Here is a 22803-nt window from a genome sequence, read left to right as displayed (position 1 = left end):
AATAAGTTATAACAATTAATAATTCATAGGTCCACTAAATCAACGCTTGCCATCGCCTCATCTCATCAATTTTAACCCTTTGTGGCCACCAAAGGGGCCAACCCTTAAAGGGCGCAACATATCTTAATTAAGTGTTGGTCAAATTTGGCAACTTTTTTGCGGCTGGGAAATGGTAAGCAGGTCCTGTATTTCATCCATTTTTTTTTTCAATTTTCTTTTGAAAAAAATGGATTAAATTTTATTTAATGTTTCATAGAAAGGAATGTTGAAGAATAAAACATCTCAAAACTTTTGTGCAACAGAAAAAAAATAACTTAGAAATATTACTTCCTAAATAATATATATATATTAGGCAAGCTTCTAAATAGCGTTTATAGCGGTATAGCGGGGAGACAAAAAAAAAAAGCTTTAGCGAATAGCGGAGTTATAGCGAAAGCTATTATAAATAACGTTTTTTTATTTCAAAAATTATATTTTATATTTCTACTAATAGTAAAAATGTCTCATCAAGAAAAAAAATATCAAATTAATTAAGAAGTTCTAGTATTCATATTAAACCAATACAAAGTTCAAATTGTCATTCAAAATACCTTTAATTCAAAAACTATCGATATATTTTATATTCAAAATATACTACTACTATATATTAATGCATGATACAAAATTTAATTGATATAGCGGTATAGCCCGCACATGTTCCATTGTATTGATATAGCTTAATAAAGTAAAAAAAAAAAAACCAATCTAGATATTAAGGCCCATTAAAATTGCAAAATCATGTTTTCAGAAAAAAAAAATTGCAATATCATAACCCATGTAGCATAGCGGACCGCTATTGCCGCTACGCGCTATAGCGGTGGTAGCTTGATTAGCGCAGTTTTAGCCTGTAGCTTAGCTTTCTGGGTCTAAAACCGCTATAGCTAGCTATTTAGAGGATTGATATTAGGTATGCAATGCAGAGGATGGATCATTCAACAATTGATAAAAGGCAAAGGCTTGATAAAATTAACATCTTGATATTATTGTTATATCAAGTCAAAAAAGTTTCATAATTTAAGAAAAAATAGTATTTGTCATGTTATACAACAAGCGACTTGAACAGTACCTGTTACAATTATTGCAAAATAAAAACTGTTAAATTGTTGCATTTAATTTCAATTGCATTATCGTCATTAAATGATATATATTATATTATTTGTGTGTTTATCTTTATAAAATATATTATATTATTAGTACCATTGTTTCGATTTGATAACGAGTAAAACCATACAATCAGTAAAAACCTAAAAATCATACTCATAGTTATATATAAAATTATTTGTAGATGTTGCAATGTTCTAAGGACAATAATGGATGAAATTAAAATGCTCCTAACTGTTGTAAGCGATGTTTGATATGAAGATAAAACGAGGGAGACAAATAGATAACTCTTGTCATCACTCTTATCCCTTATAAGGATTATCCTCTCATCCTTTTTTTTTATTAGGATAAAGTGTGAGAAATTAAAAAAAAACTTTTATTCCTTAATTATACATGTGTGTCCTGTTAGGTCAGAAAATAAGTGCGATGGAAATTTTGCTTATTCACTTGTTCACTTATTTTGATAGATGTTAATTAAAAAATTAGAAATAACTGCCAATATTTTGTTAGATATAATAAAATAGCTGCTAACTGAGAAGAGAGAGAGTTGTGTCCAAACACGAAATATAATCGCAGTACACAGACTACACAGTAAACCTTTGAGGTATATATATAATCGCAGTAAGCCCACGAAGGGTTATAGAAGTGATCAATGGTTCGCACAAGCGATGGTCTATATAAACTGTCTCCTCTCTCATTAATGGCATCACATCCATCCAAAGAGCTTGTACTAAAAAGGAACAGGGAAAGCAACCAAAGTCTTTCTAACTTCAAATCGATTCAAGGGAATTAAAGTTCGTGCATGGAGGAAATTAAGGTTCTATTTTGCCAATAATTATAAGAATATTCCTCCGGAAGCTCATGCATGGGGCTTTGCCCCTTGTAAAATTCTAGCATCAAAACATCAAGAGGTGAACCAACGTGTGTTGTTTGTAATCAAGGAGATGACGATGTGCTGCACATGCTGTTTTGGTGCCTCTTTGCAAGAGCCTGTTGGCTGCTTGGACCCTTAGCACTATGCACAAAAGATTTACCTCATGATCATGGTTTGGAAACTCGGCTGAATCCGTGTCAACTAGGTATCGATTGGGTCCGATCCAAGTTTCACCATAAGTCTCCCGCCCATGTGAAATTTTCAGCAAAATTCGGTTGAACAGTGTTTGACTCAGCCGAATTATCCGATTTTCAGGCCGAGTTAGCCCGAATTAGATCGAGTTCACCCGAGTCAGACCGAGTCAATATCATGGGCAGTGATTAAAATCGTTTGCTAATAAAAAGATGTTTGCTGGTATTACTGGTAAGTGCCTGTCAAACCGGAGTCATTATCAAAAGGCAACTTAGCTCTTTTTAGCTTTATATGAAGCTTGTCATTATCAAAAGGAATGAATGATTCATCTTATTTGAAGTGCAAGTGTTTTTGCAAATACTTAGAATTAATGGTAATAATTTATAATTTCTCATAAAGTACAAATGCTTGCACCCAAGTTGTGAATATAACAATATGTAACTTAGGTAGAAACTGCATATTATAATATAAGCTATTCATCAACAACATATGTAATGCAGCTAGTTCGACATAGCTTATGGCAAAAAAAAGTGTGTTCGATTTGTAATGCTTGTTTTATATTATATAATTAGTGGATTATTTGAGTGTAATACTTTATCTTAACATGGTTATTTTACAAATTATATTTTTTACCAAAATTTTCTTACTTTTTGGCTACAAAACAAGGTTCTGCCAAAAAAAAAAACCGAATTTCTGATCTGATTCTTCTAATTCAACTGATTCATCTGATTCCGAGTTTTTAGAACCATACTCATGATATCTCATCAATCCTTGCATGGTTCTATGAAAACTCATCGGAGGAGGCATGGACGGCTATGACAAACACTGCATAGGCAATTTGGAGATGCCAAAATGAGAAGGTTTAAGGGGGTCAAGTTCCTACCTTTGAAAGCTAGGTTTGTGGATATCCTAAACTCAATAAGCAATTAAGCATAGAGACTAGAATTGCGGCTTCAGTGGATGTGAAATAAGGGGCTCGGATAGGGGATCTTACTGTGCAAGAGGGTGGTATAACTGTTTTATAGTTGCAAGGTTGATGGCTCTTGGAAACCACCATGGAGGAGGGTGAACTAAAAGGCTACAGGGCTGCACCTTGTATTGCATGCTATCCGTTACAGGCGGAAGCAGTAGCTTAATTTAAAGGAAGCCATCTTGTTTGTGAAAGGAATGGGGCTTAATTCTTGCACCTTCTTTACAGATAATTAGACGTAGAGCTCAAGCGTGTGCGGCACAACAATCTCCTCTAGAAGTGAATTGGAGAGCATATAATTAAAGAGATACATGAAATTTGGGATTGCTAACAGAGAATGAATTTGAGTGTACGTACGTACATTGGTCGAAGCCACAATGGGACATGTATCCTACTTTCAAATTCTGAGAAGTTGTATTTGGCAGGTTGAGCTACGATATCTTGCAACCTGATGTAACTGTTTTTAATGAAGTAATGAAGGCCTATGGTATGGGCATGAAAGTTTGCACAAAAAAAAAGTTAAAGTTAACGCTCATGGCTGGTATGGCATGGGCTCGTCTAAGACTGCCATCGCTCCTCTTTCTCATTGTCTGCTTTGTGGGGCCTTCTACGGCGGTGCTTTTATCTCAGCTTCCAAAACACCTTATTGTTCCCATTACAGCCAAAGGCCAGGGTATGCCTCTCTCTGACTCTTCATCTGGAGAATATTATTTTAGCCACTAGATATTAAATATTGCTTAGTGGAGAAAATCTGAGATTAAAAAGTTTTAATGGGCAATTGGTCATGCAAAGTTGTAAATGGATAAAAACAAATTCATAATTAATCCCACCAAACTCAAGTGCTGAAATATCAATAATATGGTGTAATTAAACTGATGCTTCGGCTATAATTGATGAAACTATATCAACACTGAGGCAAATAGGTTACTGTAAAATACAACGGTAAAATTAAACTAAGCGCATTGTTATCTTTTTTCTACTTATTCGTGGAGTAATTTATACGATCGTATCTATCAAATTCACTCGATTGCAAGAGGCCAAGAGATGTATGTTCATTTTGGTACATAAACATTTTTTTTTTCCTTACAACTAATGAGTTGTATATTGTTATTTTAATTATATTTTTGAAGAAACAAATTTATGTATATATATATCAACTATACCCTCCTAATTTATGTAATTCTCCTCGATCAACCTCTATACTTAAACACGGCAAGTTTTATTCAGTCAAATGCTATATGCTCAAATAGGGTATAATTGATCTTTATTAAATTCAATAAAAATATTATAATTGATCTTTATTGAACAAAAAGGTCGTTGTAGTATAGTGGTGAGTATTCCCGCCTGTCACGCGGGTGACCCGGGTTCGATCCCCGGCAACGGCGATTTATATTTTTTATAAGTGTACTTTGGGTGTTGTTCAATTTAGTACGAATGAATGAAGCAATACATCAGCTTTCTAGCTAAGAAGCCCAACATGTCTTGAAATCTTCACCTCTTTTACGGGCTCAATCCCTAGCCCTAGCCCAAACAACTCGACAGTTCAAACCGACAAGTGTGTCACGGGATTTACGCTTGGTGAACGAAGGTCCAAGCATTTGACCCAGTTAAAGCGCTATTAATATTTGGTTATAAGATTAGCTGAACTAATGCTATCATATAGTCCTATACATTGTATCTCTGTTACATTATTTACATACTACTTTATAAATACTATCCTGTAATCAGGACTTAATACAATAATAAAATTACAATGTTCTATTCTCTGCTCACGCGCTGTGTGTCTCAATTACACAAAACAACCTCTCTCGGGGAATAACACATGGCAGCTAGCTGCTGCCAGGTTCTAAAAAAAAACCTTTCTCTCGGGGAAAGAGTGTGTATTATTATGCGGATCATGATCGTGTGATCATATGGATCAATGGATGATATCAATTGACTATTCGATTAAATCTGAATCAAGACGTTTTTATCGGTGTTTCTAAATGTGTACAACAGGGAAAATTATAGCAAGGGTCAGTACAGGATTTTTCACCCTCACTCTTTGCCACACTAAATTATGTTATATAATGTTGTACAGATACAAATAAAAATGTGGCCTAAAGAAAAAACTAACCATGCAAGTAGGTGTCTGAGTGTCTCTTTCGATTAGAGTATGCATACTTTAAACCAATGTTTTAAAATGCGGTTTTGTTCATGCATGCGGAAGGCCACTGCATACCGTATATGCGATATGCGGACGCATATGCGGATTTTAAAATAAAAATTCACGTATATATATATATATATAGAGTGGGGTTAAAATGCACCCTCCTTTTTGTGCTCCTAACGTGCACTCTCCCCTCGTTTCTTCATTTTTAAAGTTCAAATAGTTGATTTGAATCTACCAACGTGTTCTACATATTAAAATGTGCTTGGAGACCAAATTTTACATTTTTTGGAAATTTTTTACTATTTTTTCAGAATTTTTTATTAAACTAAACAATAATAAAAAATTCAGCACAGTGATGATTTTAAAAAATTCTGAAAAAATAGTAAAAAATTTCAAAAAAATGTAAAATTTGGTCTCCAAGAACATTTTAATATGTAGAACACGTTGGTAGATTCAAATCAACTATTTGAACTTTAAAAATGAAGAAACGAGGGGAGGGTGCACGTTAGGAGCACAAAAAGGAGGGTGCATTTTAACCCCACTCATATATATATATATATATATATTCATATTCATATATTTGAATTTATTTTCACATAATGACATAACCAATAATAGTTTTTTTTGACTTTTTTCACATAAATTTTAATTAAAATACAATCAAATTATCAAAACCGCATGGAAGGACTGCATGGCCGCATATTTCAGTCCGCATGACCGCATATTTAGACCGCATGGTCGCATTTTTAATCCGCATATGCACTTTTTTATTCCACATGACTGCATATTCGGACCGCATATGCGGTCGCATGGTCAAAACCGCATGGGCATTCTGAACACAACTGCCGATCGCATACGCATATGCGGCCCATGCGGCCGGATTTTAAAACACTGCTTTAAACTGAAACACACATCAAAATTGAGCTTTTGTCGTTGAGAATAGACCGGTTGCTTATCTATTCTATTATCTCATCTTTGCTCAGTTTGCATAAATAGTCTATGTGTAAAAGTAATTAAATTTTTGTATTAAAAAATAAAAAATAAAAAATTAAAATTACAACTTTTCTTAAAACAAGTATACAATTCAGAAACTTGTTCCAGTAAAAATCTGAATCCCAGCCCATTCCGGCCCATAAAAGCTCGAACCGGCCCTTTACTGAAATGAACTTCTCCTTGGAACATATCTTATCCCATAACGCAACCAGATAACGACTCTCTCTCTCTGATACAGCAATGGCTCTCTTACTGAAAAGCTCTTTCATGAGCACCGCCATTGTTAATCCTTCCAGGAGGTCTCCAAGCCGTTTATCGCTTCCAACCAGACCAATCAGAGTAGATACAACTAACAACCCCGTTCTTATCTTTTCTATTGTTTAATCGTTTTCTATTTCAATTTAGAAAGCTTCTTGATTTTTGCCTTTTCAGATGAAGGTGGATTGCAGGAAACAGGGGTTGCACCCGACCTACTTCGAAGATACCAAGGTGTACTGCGACGGTCAATTGATTATGGTGACAGGTGGGACCCAAAAGGAACTGACAGTCGATACCTGGTCAGGTAACCACGCCTTTTACCTTGGCCAAAACATGAGCGGTGATGATGAAGACTTTTTCGGAAACGATCAATTGAGTAAGTACTTCACTAGTGCCTTTGTATTTGATGAAATGCTATATGTTTATTGGCTGCAAGTTGTTTGATGAAATGCCTTAGTGTTTTTGTGCATTTTTGAGAGAATTAGAAGAGGCTAGGTATAAGTGATACTTCAAATGTTTCTATCAGATATTTCTCCTTTAGGGGGTATAGATAATTGTTTGATACCATGCGGGCATAATTGACATTTAGTGAACAATTGTTCTTGGAGAATAAACTGGTGAGGGTAAGAAATGATAATTTATTCTAGGTATTGAATGAAAATCCCGGCCTTGGTGGTATTTTTATATGGGTAAAGGTAGTCATACTGGACTATCTGGAACTCCAAATTTTGCATTTAAGCCTCAAAATTACCTCAATTTGGCATTAATAGACCCTGAATTACAGTCAATTACCCTGATTTATCCAATTTATTCTCAATTTGCCCTCAGTTTTGCAATTACCTTGGAAGAAGGAAAGCAAAATATAAGCTAAACCAAAAATGGGTTTCAATTGGGTACCCAAATGGTACTGAAATACTGCTATACTAATTTTTATGATATGTGGATATGTAACTGAGCAGAATAGTTTTTTGTTAGGTATTTAAAGGAGGGTTCCAACACCTCTTACTTTTCATACTTCATCGTACCTCATATTTTATATCTTTGTTTTCAAAGTCCAAATTATTGATCCGAACTACTCAACATGATGTTTATACTAAAATATGTCTGGTAATGAAATTTTATTATTTTTGGAAAGTTTTTATTATTTTTTAAGATAGGTACAAAATCACTGTTTTTGGACATTTAAAAAAAACAATGATTTTCTACCCATCTTAAAAAATAGTAAAAAATTTCAAAAATTATAAAATTTCATCCCCAACCATATTTTAGTATGGATATCATGTTGAACGGTTCGGATCGACAATTTAGACTTTGAAAATAAAAATATAAAATATGAGGTTGATGAGGTCTAAAAGGCATGAGGCATTGAAACCCTCCTCATAAAGTAAACAAATATGAAATTGTAACTGTAGTGAGAATGGGAGGGTTTTGGACCTACAATTGTGCTTTAAATGCTAGTCAAAGCAAAATTTTTGCTCTTTCCAATTGCAATCACATACCTTTCTGGTATGGACATAAGGTATCAAGAGTGAGGCAATGGTACTATGCATAACATATATTGGTCCGTACTATGGATCAATTTATCCATTTTCAAAGTCCAAATAGTCAATGTGAATTGTTCATCATGATCATCACGTGAAATGTACTTGTAGATAATTTTTTACCTTTTTTAGAACTTTTTTACCATTTTTTTAAATAGGTAAAAAAAATTCTAAAAAAATGTAAAATTTAGTATGCAATGCAAGTACATTTTCATATGAAGGTTTTGTCGAATGGTTGAGATTGACCATTTGGACTTGAAAATGGAGATAAAGGTATCAATATGATAGATTATATCTACTGTAAATTTTTTATTATTAATTTTAACCCACCTTTTGCTCCTTGTTTGTCCTTTTGGTAGTTTTATACGATGACGAGGGTGCTTATATTGAAGTGGAAGTGGACGTGGAAGAGGGTGATGATGGCACAGAAGGAAATAATGCATGAGGCTTTGGTTTGGTGCCTTTTGAATTGGAAGTTTGGTATAATAGCAATGCTGAGAAATGATAATTAGGATTTGATTTGGCTTATGTTAATCATAAAATATACTTGGAAAGATCGTTTTTTGTGATTCATATGATCCAGTTTTTCATGTGGAATCAGTACCAATTATGAACAAAAGAAAGTAAGAAACCCAAAAAGGAGAAAATATAAAACGCAAATGATGATCTATGTCAATTAAGAACAAAGACAAAAAAAAAAAAATAAAGCGAGAGGAACTGACAGCGCACCAAATTATGTAATATTGAGAAAAATTGGAGATAGAAAATTTGAGCATAGTCCACACTTTTTAAAAATATTCTTGCAAGATTCCAACGTATGAAAATACTTTATTGGTAGACTTGTCCGAAAAGATTTAGCCTCGTAAAAAAAATCGTTTCGAAATAATAAATCATGAAATGTTATTGAAAAAAGAAAAAAAAAACTTGCCGTTTGCTAGAATTCCTACCAAAAAGATTGTGCTTAAAATGAAATTAACGACGATTTTCTTTGTATGGATATTTTCAAAGAATTTTGGTCATTTAATTCGATCACATAACAAATTGCATAATATACTAGAGTGAGTGTATGGTACTATGCATATCACGGGTTGATACCGTGCTACGGCTCTATATTCGAGCTTCCAAATCCTAACGGTCGATCTGAACCGTTCATATTGTTCTCCATATTAATATGTGTTTGGAGACCAAATTTTATATTTTTTGAAATTTTTTTACTATTTTTTTAGATATTTAGAAAATCACTTGATCTGAAAATTTTGGACCATCCAAAAACAGTGATTTTCAATAAATCTAAAAAAATAGTAAAAAAAATTTCAAAAAAATGTAAAATTTGGTCTCCAAACACATATTAATATGGAGAACAAGATGAACGGTTCGGATCAACTGTTAGAATTTGAAAACTCAAATATAGAGCTGTAGTACAGTAACAAATCGTAATATGCATAGTACCATAGACTCACTCTAATAGACTATGCTTCAAATTTTAAAAAAAAAATAGCGCAAGCATTGAACTTGGTAGTAGTATAGGTAAGAGCTGTTAAAGAAATATTTAACAGTTACAACAGAGCTAGGATTATAGCAGAAAAGTGCCTTCCTTTTTCTGAACTTCTATAATTTCATAGTTTGGGTTTCAATCCCCAGCAACGGCGAATTTTGTTTTTCCCATTCCAATCTTTATAGTGGAGGAAACCGTAATTTGTTTTGCTTGTAAAAGGCTACATAAAAATCTCACAAGTACACATAATAGAAGGTTTCATATAATTTTATTCATATGCAAAGCCTTATCTCATCCATTTTGTTTATATGGTTAGCGGTAAGTACCGCTAACACTGTTTTCATTGAAAGAAAAATTCGTGATTTGAAAGTAATTTGATAAAAAAATAAATTTGTAATTCATATTATTTAAAATAATAGTTTTTCTATATTGTATATTAATATATTAAACTTCTTAAGTTTTGGGAAAAATTAAATTTATAAATACCTCCTAATAATTGGATAATAATTAACGATTAATTCTTAAAATTTGTAGATAATTCAATAATAATAAGAAAGTAAGTTTAATTTGTCATTTGTTCGAAAAAGTGTTGAAAATAATTATTTAATAACTCATGTATTTTATCTCTACAGTCCAAATAAATAGCACAATTAAGTTTGTTTTTCTTACACGAATTCATAAGGACATGCCTATTTAAATCAAGAGCAAGTGGAAATTATGCAATAAAAATAATACCTCTAAATAAAACGTGTAAATGAAAGAACAAAATTAAATGGAGACTAAATAAAGGCAAGGATCAATTTTGTTGTTTGATCATCGTTTCTCAAAGAATTTTGTTGTTTGATCTAAAGCATAGAGATTGAACCACAGCATTCACGCTCACATACAACTGTATAATGGAAGGATCAAAAGTCGATGATGATTGAATTACAAAGATAAATAAGACAATGAGGATTACTATACTATGTAACAAGAATTAGAATGTATAAAAATACATTGTAAATAAATTATTAGCAACAATATAATAAACAAAATAATAGTCATTTTGAAATAAATATAAAACTAAATACAACAATTATGTGACCAATACAAAAATAAACTACACTTGACATTGAACAAATCAAAATAACTTTGTACACCAATAACGATATAAAAATAATCTTAAAAAAAATTTACTGAAAAAAAAGAATCACAACACAATCTTACTTAAAATATGTTACAGGTTTATTTTTTTTTTCTTTATTTAATTCTTGACTTACTTATATGGCCTTTGTATGTTGTTAGATAAATATTTTGAGTAGTGTTTTTTTTTTTAATCTCCAACTAAATCTTGTTACCTAATAATTTTATAATCATATAAGTAAGAAAGAAGTATACTTTGTCTAATATTCACATCAAACATCTTATATATAATCCTTATTTATTTTATATAATAATAATTAAATGATTTCTTCCAATATCTAAGGTATAAATGTATAATTGGAGCTACATTCACAAAATTATTTTTTAAAATTAATAGAACTTTTTTTAATTGTATCTTGCATTATATATATATATATATATATATAGAGAGAGAGAGAGAGAGAGAGATGGGCTATGGTGCATTGCAATGCATAGGCCATGGTGTGCATTGGACCATAAATCACCGATTCAAAGTCCAAATGACCGATCCAAACCGTTCATCTTGTTCTCCATATTAATATGTGCTTGGAGACCAAATTTTATATTTTTTGGAATTTTTTTACTATTTATTAAGCCACTTTGAAAATCGCTGATCCAACGGTGACTGTTTGGAACAGTAAAATCAGAAGCCACCGTTGGATCAGCGATTTTCAAAGTGGCTTAATAAATAGTAAAAAAATTCCAAAAAATATAAAATTTGGTCTCCAAGCACATATTAATATGGAGAACAAGATGAACGGTTTGGATCGGTCATTTGGACTTTGAATCGGTGATTTATGATCCAATGCACACCATGGCCTATGCATTGCAATGCACCATAGCCCATCTCTCTCTCTCTATATATATATATAGGAATATGCTAGCATGCTATGCATAGCATAGAGCCCCTCCATACAACGCCTTGGATTTTGACTTTTCAAAATCCTAACGGTCGATCTGAACCGTTTATCTTGTTCTCCATATTAATATGTGTTTGGGGACTAAATGTTACATTTTTTGGATATTTTTTACTATTTCTTTAGATTTATTGAAAATCGCAGTTTTTTTATGATCCAAATTTGCTGAAAACAGCGATTTTCAATAAATCTAAAGAAATAGTAAAAAATATCCAAAAAATGTAACATTTAGTCCCCAAACACATATTAATATGGAGAACAAGATAAACGGTTCAGATCGACCGTTAGGATTTTGAAAAGTCAAAATCCAAGACGTTGCATGGAGGGGCTCTATGCTATGCATAGCATGCTAGCATATTCCTATATATATATATATAAAACAACAGTTATATATATAGTTGATTGGGTTTCACGCGAATGAAATGAATATGCTACATTTTTATCGCGACCTTGAGAGGGAGAGAGAGATTGAGTGAAGAGCCAGGAATTCACATCACTCAAGGTAACAGACTTTTCTGTATATATCTGGACTGCCGATCCGATCATAATACGCACAATATTAAAAGACCTGTACATTCCACCTCGGATCGGATTGATTTCGATTCTGATTGGACGGGTCAAATCTAAACAAAAATATTATGTTACCTCAGAGGATATGGACTTGAAGAGCGAGAGCGAAAACACATTCATTGGATTTAAGACTTGAAGAAAATAAATTGCATGAGGTTTTATTCCAGTGAATATTTATTTTTAAAATTGATTTATTTTTCTGTGATAATATGTGATAATAAGTTTAATAAATAATCTATTGTAGTTTTATTTGTGCTTGGATATACACTTAATATTTTTTATATGTATTTTTTTTCTTACTTAGTTTAAAATTAATTAATTCTTCTGTTATTTATATATCATATATTTTTCTTACTAATTACTGATATATCTTTTTCAATTAGTACGACATATTCATTTATGAAACTAAGTTATTATCATAAATTAAATTTAGTGATTTTATATTGGAATGTTTCATTTCTTTTAAATAATATATTATTAGTATTAGAAAAAGTTTAATTTTTGAATTTATTTTTTCATTAAATAAATGTATAAGTACTCACGCACCTCTACTTCCATCCTTCTCTGTCATATTAATATTTAATTCTTTGTTGTTGTACTTGAAGGTCAAGGGAAGATGAGAGTGAGACGTAAGAGCAAGCAAGCAAGGATGCAAAAATATTCTATCTTATCAAGCAACGGGCACTTTCACAGTTTCACTACACCCTTTTATTTCCAATTGAATTGAATAATTAAATTGGAATTTTATTTGAAGGATTATTACAAGGATATTTGGGCTATTATTCCAAAGTCAGCCCGCCTTTCCAAGCCCACCGAATCATAACATAACACAACAAAGAATAGAAGAGAAGATATATATGACAGCCCAAGACCAAGACCAACACCAATACCAACACCATTTGTTTGTTTTGTTTATCAGAATTACAATTAGAATTACACAACCCATCCAGACCCGACACGGCGTGGATTCCAGCTTCACCTCCTTGCCTCGCCTCGCTCAAGGGCTCAAGGCTGGATTGATTCATTTACCGGTGTCTCTGGATCCATTTCGTCTCGTCGATCCATCAATCCATCATCTATCCCAAATCCCAATCGGTCCATCAGTGGGTCGTCGGAGTCGCAGTCGGAGTGCAAGAGCGAGTCCGAGCGCGAGCATGATTCTCCTCCGGTGCCAATCGCCATCTCCATGGAAGGCTCTGATGCTGCTGATTTATGTGCTGCTCCTCCTACACTGCGCTGCCTCCTCCGCTGCATCAGATCACAACAACAATCTTAATAATGGCATGAAGACGAAGAAAAGTAAGGACAAGGAGAGCAACAAATTCAGAGATCGCACCGCCACTGACGATATGCTTCCCTACCCCCATCCGTATGTACCTCTCCAGCTATCCTTCTACCCTCTCCTCTCTAATCACTAAGTCATCATTGGACCATGGATGAATGGATGTTTCTTTTTATGTTGTAGAGATGAGGATGCATTGCTCAATTCCAAGTGCCCAAAACAGCTCGAGCTTAGGTGGCAGACTGAGGTCAGCTCCAGTATCTTCGCTACTCCCCTTATTGCTGACATCAACAGGTCCCTTACTTACCCATCTCCCCCCTCCACTTTCCTATTCATTGCTAGTAATTCATAGATTATTCATCTCAGTGACGGAAGACTTGAAGTGGTGGTACCCTCTTTCGTTCACTATTTGGAGGTTCTCGAAGGTTCTGATGGAGATAAGTTGCCTGGTAATCTTTACAGCTTCTTCTATCCTGCTATATATTTCCACTTCTCTCTGGTTATTAGTATAGTGTGTTCATGACACTACTCTCTATTCTGATAATGCCAGCGTATTTTTTAACCCCTGGGTAGATGGCTATGAAGTTTAAATTTACCCACTTTGTTCTGTTATTCCTTTCTCAAAAAGGTTGGCCTGCTTTCCATCAGTCAACTGTTCATGCCAGCCCTTTGTTGTATGACATCGATAAGGACGGAGGAAGAGAAATAGTACTTGCTACTTTCAATGGTGTTGTCAACTTTTTCAGGTCAGTGGCTCTTTTCTCTGATGGCAATGGATCATTTTTTTAGTTTTAACGTCATCCAGTCTTATTGTGAATGCATATTTGTAGGATGTCTGGATATGTTATGATAGACAAATTGGAGGTGCCACGTAGAAAAGTTCTCAAAAATTGGTTTGTGGGCCTTAATCCAGATCCTGTGGACCGCTCTCATCCAGATGTCCACGACAATTTGTTGGTTCAAGAAGCCATGATGTCACGTAAATCTTCTCCCTTTCACGATAGCACTGCTTATTTCAGTAAAAGTTATCAGACTGCACATAATTGTAAATTTACACTAAATCTTTCTTCCTCGATTTTGTGAACAGAAATGAACCAAAGTATGCATGCACCAGATGCTAATGTATCAGCCATGGCCTTTGACCATCCAGCAAATCTATCAGTTCCAGTGCCTGTTCCAGTCACGGTGGCTGAAGCAAGAAATACTACTCAAACAGACCCAGAAAAGACAGGGGAGACCAAGAATATGACTTTGGAGAATGTGAAGACAGCAGAGAACAGCACACACACACAACGGAGGCTTCTTGAAGACAGCAAAGGGAAGGACTCTGAGGGCGTAGTTGACGCCGGGGCCCAGGGGGCGACTGTGGAGAACAACAGTGTTCTGGAGGATGACGCGGATGCTTCTTTCAATTTGTTAAGGGATGGGGAGGAGATGGACGACGAATACTCGTATGACTACGATGACTATGTGGATGACTCGATGTGGGGCGATGAGGACTGGAAGGAGGCTGCACACCAAAATGTGGAGGACTATGTCCTCGTCGACTCCCATATCCTCTCTACTCCTGTAAACTCCATCATTCATCTATGCTTTGCTTTCTGTCCTTGTTTGTGTTTCTCTTTCTTGACAAGTACAACACATGGAATATGCTTCATATGTTTTTTTTAATGCTCTTACGCAGGTGATTGCAGATATTGACCGTGACGGCGTGCAAGAGATGGTTGTTGCTGTTTCCTACTTCTTTGACCGGGAGTAAGTCTTTTTTTTTTTTTTTTTTCCTCTCAAGCCTTAAGATTCTACCTACCCATAAATTCACATTCTTTGTTTCAATCATCTGCCAATTCAGTGACAGATTATGTTGGACTGTCATAACGTATAAAGATTTCCTAATCGATTAATATCAATGTGCCAAGCTATAAATATTTGTTCGGTAGCTGTCGAATATGTATATATCAATATGTATATATATATATATAGAGGTAGGCTAATAAACAATCGATTGTTCCTAGCCTCCCGTGCAACCAAGTCATTTTCCGATTTTTAAAGTCCAAATGATCGATCCAAGCCGTTAGATGTGATCTCCATATTAAAATGTGCTAGGAGACCAAATTTTACATTTTTTAGAATTTTTTTACTATTTATTAAGCCACTTTGAAAATCACTGATCCAACGGTAGCTTCTGATTTTACTGTTTGGTTAAGCCACCGTTGGATCAGCGATTTTCAAAGTGGCTTAATAAATAGTAAAAAAATTCCAAAAAATGTAAAATTTGGTCTCCTAGCACATTTTAATATAGAGATCACATCTAACGGCTTGGATCGATCATTTGGACTTTAAAAATCAGAAAATGACTTGGTTGCACGGGAGACTAGGAACAATCGATTGTTTATTAGCCTACCTCTATATATATATATTTTTTTTTTCCAATTGTGATTTGGTATTATGTGAAATTGATTGTGTGGGATTACAACATGTGAATGGACAGATACTATGATAAACAAGAGAACCGAGCAGATTTGGGTGACATTGACATATCAAAGTACGTTGCGAGCGGCATTGTTGTATTCAATCTGGATACAAAACAAGTGAAGTGGTCTGTTGATCTTGATGTCAGCACTGATTCTGGAAGCTTCCGGGCTTACATGTATTCTTCTCCGACTGTTGCTGACCTTGATGGAGACGGCTTTTTGGACATTATCGTTGGAAGTTCCTACGGTTTTGTTTATGTCTTTGATCATCGAGGTAACCGATTTCTTAACTTTTTCCTATGGTTTAGTTTATGTCTTTTGCTGAATAATACCTTTTTCTATAAAATAGCACACACCTATGTATTGTGCTTGTTCCTTTTTTTCCTATTTACAAGTAGTATTATTAAGTCTGTAGCTGTTATGATCAATATTACAAATGGTTGATCCTGGTGCAAGTGAAATATCATCATTGAGGAATCCAGAGGAAAAGAAAGACAATCTTTGTAATCATTGCAATCTTAAAAGCTTTTGGAAGTAACTTTCACCAGCCTTTACATTTCTCTCTTCAAAATTGAAGTCCATGTATGTCTAATTTATCTTCCATCCAATTATTAGAATGTGCACCTACAGTTAAGGTAGCTTCTCTCTTCTTTTTTTCTTTTATTTTTGGGTCCCTCCATTGATTGATCTAAAATACCATACAATAATAGGGAAAGCAAGAAGCAAATTCCCACTTGAGATGGCAGATATCCAGGCACAAGTGGTGGCTGCTGACATAAATGATGATGGTAAACTAGAAATAGTGACATGTGACAATCATGGTAACGTCGCGGCTTGGAATGCACAAGGTGAAGAAATTTGGGAGGTTCATGTTAAAAGCAGCATCCCACAGGCACACACTCTTATCTCTTACCCCCGTTGTATTGCTATATTTTAGTTTTGTTTAACTCTACTTTCCTGTGATTGTCCAATTCAGATTTGCACATTGCTCCTGAATTTTTATTTGAGAAGCTAGTGTACAATTAGATGCTTCCTTAGTTAAAAAACTCAGGGTATGTAACAACTGGTGTTTGGTGGCAGGCTCCGACTATTGGGGATGTTAATGGGGACGGTCATACAGATGTCATCGTGCCGACGGTGTCAGGCAATGTGTACGTTCTCAGTGGGAAGGACGGGTCTTTTGTTAAGCCATTCCCTTTCCGCACTAACGGCAGGATAATGAGCAGAGTTCTTCTTGTTGATCTTGCCAAGCGTGGTGAGAAGAAATCTAAAGGCCTGACACTTGTTGTTTCCTCGTTTGATGGCTATCTGTACTTGGTTGAAGGATCCACTGGATGTGCAGATGTTGTTGACATTGGCGAGACCTCGTGCGTACTCACTATTCCATTCATTTTTTTCCTTCTGTTTAGGCTCTTTTTTTTGTATATGCACCTTGAACTGTCAACAGCTTGCTAAACCATTTTGACATAATGATTTTTCTGTTAAAATTTGCAGGTATACCATGGCCTTGGCAGACAATGTGGATGGTGGAGATGACCTTGATCTGATCGTGGCAACAATGAACGGCAATGTCTTCTGCTTTTCAACTCCCTCTCCACACCATCCTCTCAAGGCAAGACTGCTTATTTTATTAAATTAAATTAATTATTTGTGACTTGGTTTGGGCCTTTGTATGTGTGTTTAAGCAGTAAGAAACTGAAACCAGAACTGGGTGGTCATTATTATAAACTAAAGTATGGATTCAAATTTGGGACTGAATAGGAATGGAGATCGACAAATCATGGGAGAAACAATGCGGCGTACAGATACAACAGGGAGGGGGTGTACGTGGCTCCCAGGTCGAGAGCATTCCGGGATGAGGAGGGCAAACATTTCTGGGTGGAGACACACATCATCGACAGCTACAGGCTGCCTTCTGGCTCTCAGGCTCCTTATAACCTCACTGTATGTACCCTGCTGTGTATAACATGTCGTGCATCATCATCATCATCTCTATGTCTATCTTTTGGGTTATGTTCAATTGATATATATATATATCACCGTGTGTGCTTTGTTCATTATATTGTTGCAGACAACTTTGCTGGTCCCTGGTAACTACCAAGGGGAGAGAAAAATAGTGGTTAACCAGGTATATGACAGCCCGGGTAAGAAACGAGTTAAGCTGCCAACTGTGCCGGTGAGAACAACTGGGACGGTGGTGGTTGAGATGGTTGATAAGAACGGTCTCTATTTCTCCGATGAGTTTTCACTCACCTTCCACATGCATTACTACAAGTTGCTCAAGTGGCTCGTTCTCTTGCCAATGATTGCCATGTTTGGCATGCTTGTTATTCTGCGGCCACATGAAGGTGCGCCTCTCCCTTCATTTTCAAGAAGTGCCGACTAGTTTCTTTTCAGGTGTAATATGGGGCATTCCAGATTTGATAGAGGTTTAGAAATATGTTCTAATTTTTTATATAGTTAGACAAGCCAGAGCTAGAGGCTCTTGATATGCTTCTGAGTTGTAAAATTTATAGTTAAAATTTTTGATGTTATGACTTGTGAAGGATAATTTTTTGGTCCTTTATTTTGCTTTTGATTGTGGTTGAATTCTTTGCTGATTTGTGAATTGGTGTTGTCAATCTTTTGACTTTTGAGTGAATGAATTGAAAATTGTGGCATTTCAATCTTCTTAATAGTCCGTGTACCCTGGACTGCTTGATTTGTTGATTGACGGTCCAAAATAGCTAAACTATAAACTTTTATATAGATAATTTTATTGTACATACAACTATTATGGTACATCTAATTCTTATAGTACATGTATTGGAAATATATTATTTAAATTCAGAAACTAAAATGTTAGATAGGGCTTATATTGAGTTCTTTGATTCTGGTATTGACTCCACACTTGTCTCTTGTTGAATTCTCAATTCTTTTAGAAGTAGCTTGATATGAACTATAAAGTAATTATTACTAGGGCCGCCTCCAATTTAATTTGATGCATATTGTCTATTTTGGTAACAAAAGTTATGTGTCTGAGGTGTTGAAACTAGTTCGAAATGCCAAGCCTTAATTCTGTTATTTTGGTATAGCAAAACAAAGTTTCTGAAAATTATTTTTACTGGCAATGTTGGGATTTATGTGAAAATGAGTTTAAAGGCCATCTTGGATATATGAGATAAATCTGCTTGGGTTTTCAGGATTGAACTGAAAGCTCTATGACATGTGGGCTGCTTTTCATCACTAAGTTAGCGCAAATCCATGTTGTTGATTCTCTCCTGTTGCCAGGTGGGTGTTTTAGACCTCTTCTGTATTTCTTACTGGTAATTTAGTCTATTAGCAAGAGTTGAATTTTATTTTGACCCAGGAGTGATAATATATCTATTATAATATCATCTTCTTCTTCAAAAACTTTATTCTCAAATAAGTTGGAGTAGGTTAGAAATGAAATCCAACCGGAATCAGCAACACAAGAACTTCTCATGAGGTCACTCATTCTAGTATCACTCTTACTAAATTCGTGATGATTCATTTCTATAAAGAAGTTGTTTTTTTACTACTGGCTCGCTAAGCACGAACTCTCCTTTTTTCTGGCTTGGGACAGATTATGTAGAAACTACGCAAGTGGAGTCATATCTATTATAATATAACAAGCAAAAATCTTGTATGCTCTAAGTACATGAATACCGGCTGACTATATGTGATTAGTCATGAATATATTCTTTGTTTATCGTGAAACCCCATGCAAGTCATATCTGATTTTTCATCGAAACATGGAAACTCACTGTATGAACAATTTAGTATCATATTTGTTTATAATTATTGTAATTTTTTATTGGTATGAATTATTTTCGTTTGTTGTATTAATTAGCATCTCCATCTCTGTTAGCTATTTAGGTACTTTTAATTATTTGCAGTTCGATGACAAGAAATATGTGAAGGGTATTTTGGTCTTTACACACTACAATATATATTTTACATTTTTTAAGTCTTCATTGTTAATCCAATTATCTTAGTGAACAAGTGCTTTTTAGTAAAGATTAAATTTTTAAACCTCATTCTCTCAAGAGGACTGTTTAATACCCCCATATGCTTAATATATGTTGGAAGTCCCCTATGCAAATCTCCTCCACTAAACGAATATATAAAAATAAATCAAAAGTAACATATTACGAATCTATTTGCAAACATAAGAAGTTTTCGACCGGTCCTAATTTGTTTTGATCCATTTGGAATGGATGCTATAAGCTTAAATTTAAGGAGATTTTGTGGCACGAACATTCTAAATGCCAATAATAACTTTTTGTTATTTGATGAAATTTCTCATATTTCTAGTAAAACAAATAATGTAAACATTAAAATAGAACTTTTAAAATTATATGATTATGAAAAATATATTTCAAATTATTTTTTGAAATAAATAATAAGTTGATTTCGGTTACATAATTTTAGGAATAATTTACATTTGGGAAAATTTAGAAGTATAAATAATTTACATTTCCTTCTGATGCATTAGCAAAGGAATACCAAACTAGTTGGAGTTTATTTTTTTATCTTGCTTTTTTTTTTTTGTTGTGTTCATCTCTTTTATTAATTATTAGTTATTTGTGAAACAAATTGGTTTGACTGGTTAGACGGTAGGTACTTGCATTCTTTAATTTTTATGGTATAATAAACTGTATCTTAAAATATTCAGCTTGTAGAATCTCATATTAACATTGTTACTGTTATTGTAGGAAAAAAAAAGGACAAAAAAATTAGCATGAGCGCCTTCTTAATAATGATATAGATATCAAATTTTTACAATTGGTCTTGTAATATATGATAACAGCAAATTTGTTGAATTTATTGAAAAAACCTAGAGATGTGAAAGACCGAAATGATGTAAAATATTATATTAAAATAGAGAAATTCACTGTTGCATTAGAAGATAGTTTGAAGTACATGATTGTTAACGAGTTTATAATATTGTCATCACCTCCTGCAAAAGGGTCACTTGTGCCCCTATTCAAAGTTATACTGCTTATAAAATATTATTTAGAAAACCAATTTCAGTCTAAAAATAATTTGTTACCTCTTCTTTTTTAAGAAAAATGATTATATTTATTTCGTGGAATTTAAACCTAATGAAGAGATTTGGTACGAGTACAATCTACGAGCCAATAAGAAAACATATATAAATGGTTTAGGAATTTGTAATTTACTCGTATATAATTTAAATAGATAGTAGCATATTGCAAGTGATGTTTCAAAATTTAAAGGCATTCAAGTTGAACATATCGTACCACAAAGTTTAAGAGTTGTGTGATATTTTTTTGTATATTTATTAGTGAAGCTATTAGATTCAAGATATTGTTTGAGTTAAAAATGATGTGTAATCTCAATATCAATTTCCGCCAATATCTCAATTTATTTCGGAGTTGCATTCACAAAACACATTTTTACTACATGTTAGAAAGAAATAGTTGTATTTATTTGTCTCTTGCAATGTTTTTGTTCTCCTTTTCTTTTTTTAAGAAGACATCAATTATATTTAGTTAGAAATTATGCAAACGAAATGATGATGTGCTATATATTGAGAGTCCATCATTAGTACTGTGTGACTAAAATAACTTATATTAAACTAAGAGGTGTAATACACTGAGAGTTAATAATCAAAATTGTGTGATTCAAATCACTCAAAAGAAATGAAGATGTGTAATGTATTGATAGTTAATCATAAAAAATGTGTGATTGAAATGACTCAATGAAATGAAAATGAAAATTGTGTGATCTTGCTACCTTCATTCGTTATATGTAATAACATATAAATTTGTTCTTGCTCAGATGCGTGGGTCTATGCATAAAAATAAAATATGAAAGGAGCTTAATTTCTTTTGTAATCAAGTGCATCACAGAAGATATCAATGAAAGCACCACCTTTCTAAGGATAGCCTAAGACAAAACTCCAAATTTGGCAAACTGGTTTTATCAATTTACAAATCTCATAGACAATGCTTACCAACTAACACGATCCAGTTCGTAACAAATTGTATCATGCTTTGGATCCACAACAAAAATACATCTGTCACGTACGTAGTCATTTGGGATAACTAGCAATCATATAAATAAATGGATCAGACATTTCTTTTTCATAAAGGCCCATAAAGATATCCATTTAAAATATATAATTAATGCACCTACTTCGAATATTAGTCTTTCTCTAATCATTGATTATTAGGTTTTTTTTCTCCTAATTCAACTTTGATAATTCAAGCGGTCAAGCCTAAGGAAACTACTATTCTTTTCAATAAATTACTATAAAGTCCATCAAACTTTTTTGAATTTTAAGATGCACTTTCAACTTGTAGCACCTGGAGAACATCACAAATGCTATTTGGGAAGTGCAAAGAAATTGAAAAATTGAAAATTTCCCCAACTTCTAAAACCTTCTAGAAAAGTAATGTCACCTTATGCTCTTAAAGAATGCTACACAATGGAGCAAGGATTCCCCTTTTGCATCTAAACTCGTAAAAGTCAAGGCACAAAGAATCAATTTTTCAGTCTCAGTCTCTTGGATTGTGTACTGGTAAACTTTATATTGTTTCAGTCTCAGTAACTATGGGAGTAACTAGGAACTCCCATAGTACGTACGGTACGTCAATGGAAAAACTTTATATTGTTTCATTCATACTTAATAGAAATTTTAGTTTAGATAGTTCTTTAATTAAGGTATATTTTGGTTGTACCGTTGCAAAATCTCAATTATGCTCTCTGTACATACCCTTTCTCAAGCAACTCTGTTTTATTTGAAAAGGTACAGTCC

At 33.8% G+C, this 22803-nt stretch overlaps 3 protein-coding genes and 1 non-coding gene across 5 annotated transcripts in view; 3 read left to right on the top strand and 1 right to left on the bottom strand.

The window, feature by feature from the left end:
• The window catches only part of LOC144547112 (dihydroflavonol 4-reductase-like), an 80378-nt gene extending 60795 nt beyond the window's left edge, over positions 1 to 19583 (bottom strand). Inside the window, exon 1 of the mRNA XM_078295721.1 lies at positions 19578 to 19583. The gene's annotated coding sequence lies outside the window, so the exon portion shown is untranslated. The remainder of the gene's footprint in view (positions 1 to 19577) is intronic.
• TRNAD-GUC (transfer RNA aspartic acid (anticodon GUC)) lies at positions 4490 to 4561 on the top strand. The gene has a single exon. It is a non-coding gene; the product is annotated as a tRNA-Asp (tRNA).
• EMB2184 (Ribosomal protein L31) lies at positions 6500 to 8693 on the top strand. 2 transcript variants are annotated; one of them, XM_078295722.1, is made up of 3 exons: positions 6500 to 6660; positions 6754 to 6955; positions 8480 to 8693. In XM_078295722.1, exons 1-3 carry the CDS (start codon positions 6562 to 6564, stop codon positions 8563 to 8565), a joined length of 387 nt encoding a protein of 128 aa, XP_078151848.1. In that variant the 5' UTR covers positions 6500 to 6561; the 3' UTR covers positions 8566 to 8693. The 2 variants fall into 2 exon arrangements, with proteins under 2 accessions (XP_078151848.1, XP_078151849.1); XM_078295723.1 differs by having other exon boundaries at positions 6512 to 6660; positions 6760 to 6955.
• DEX1 (defective in exine formation protein (DEX1)) lies at positions 13106 to 18591 on the top strand. Its single transcript, XM_078295719.1, has 13 exons — positions 13106 to 13632; positions 13729 to 13839; positions 13912 to 13994; positions 14174 to 14291; positions 14376 to 14524; positions 14633 to 15114; positions 15230 to 15300; positions 16034 to 16290; positions 16727 to 16908; positions 17097 to 17383; positions 17511 to 17628; positions 17778 to 17960; positions 18088 to 18591. The coding sequence occupies exons 1-13, from the start codon at positions 13121 to 13123 to the stop codon at positions 18400 to 18402; spliced, it is 2868 nt and encodes a 955-aa protein (XP_078151845.1). The 5' UTR covers positions 13106 to 13120; the 3' UTR covers positions 18403 to 18591.
• Positions 19584 to 22803: the final 3220 nt, after the last annotated feature.

Source organism: Carex rostrata, chromosome 30, assembly GCF_964058835.1.
Source record: "Carex rostrata chromosome 30, lpCarRost1.2, whole genome shotgun sequence".
NCBI lineage: Eukaryota > Viridiplantae > Streptophyta > Magnoliopsida > Poales > Cyperaceae > Carex > Carex rostrata.
Note: the sequence above shows the minus strand (reverse complement) of the source record. Positions and strands in the feature narration are given on the sequence as shown.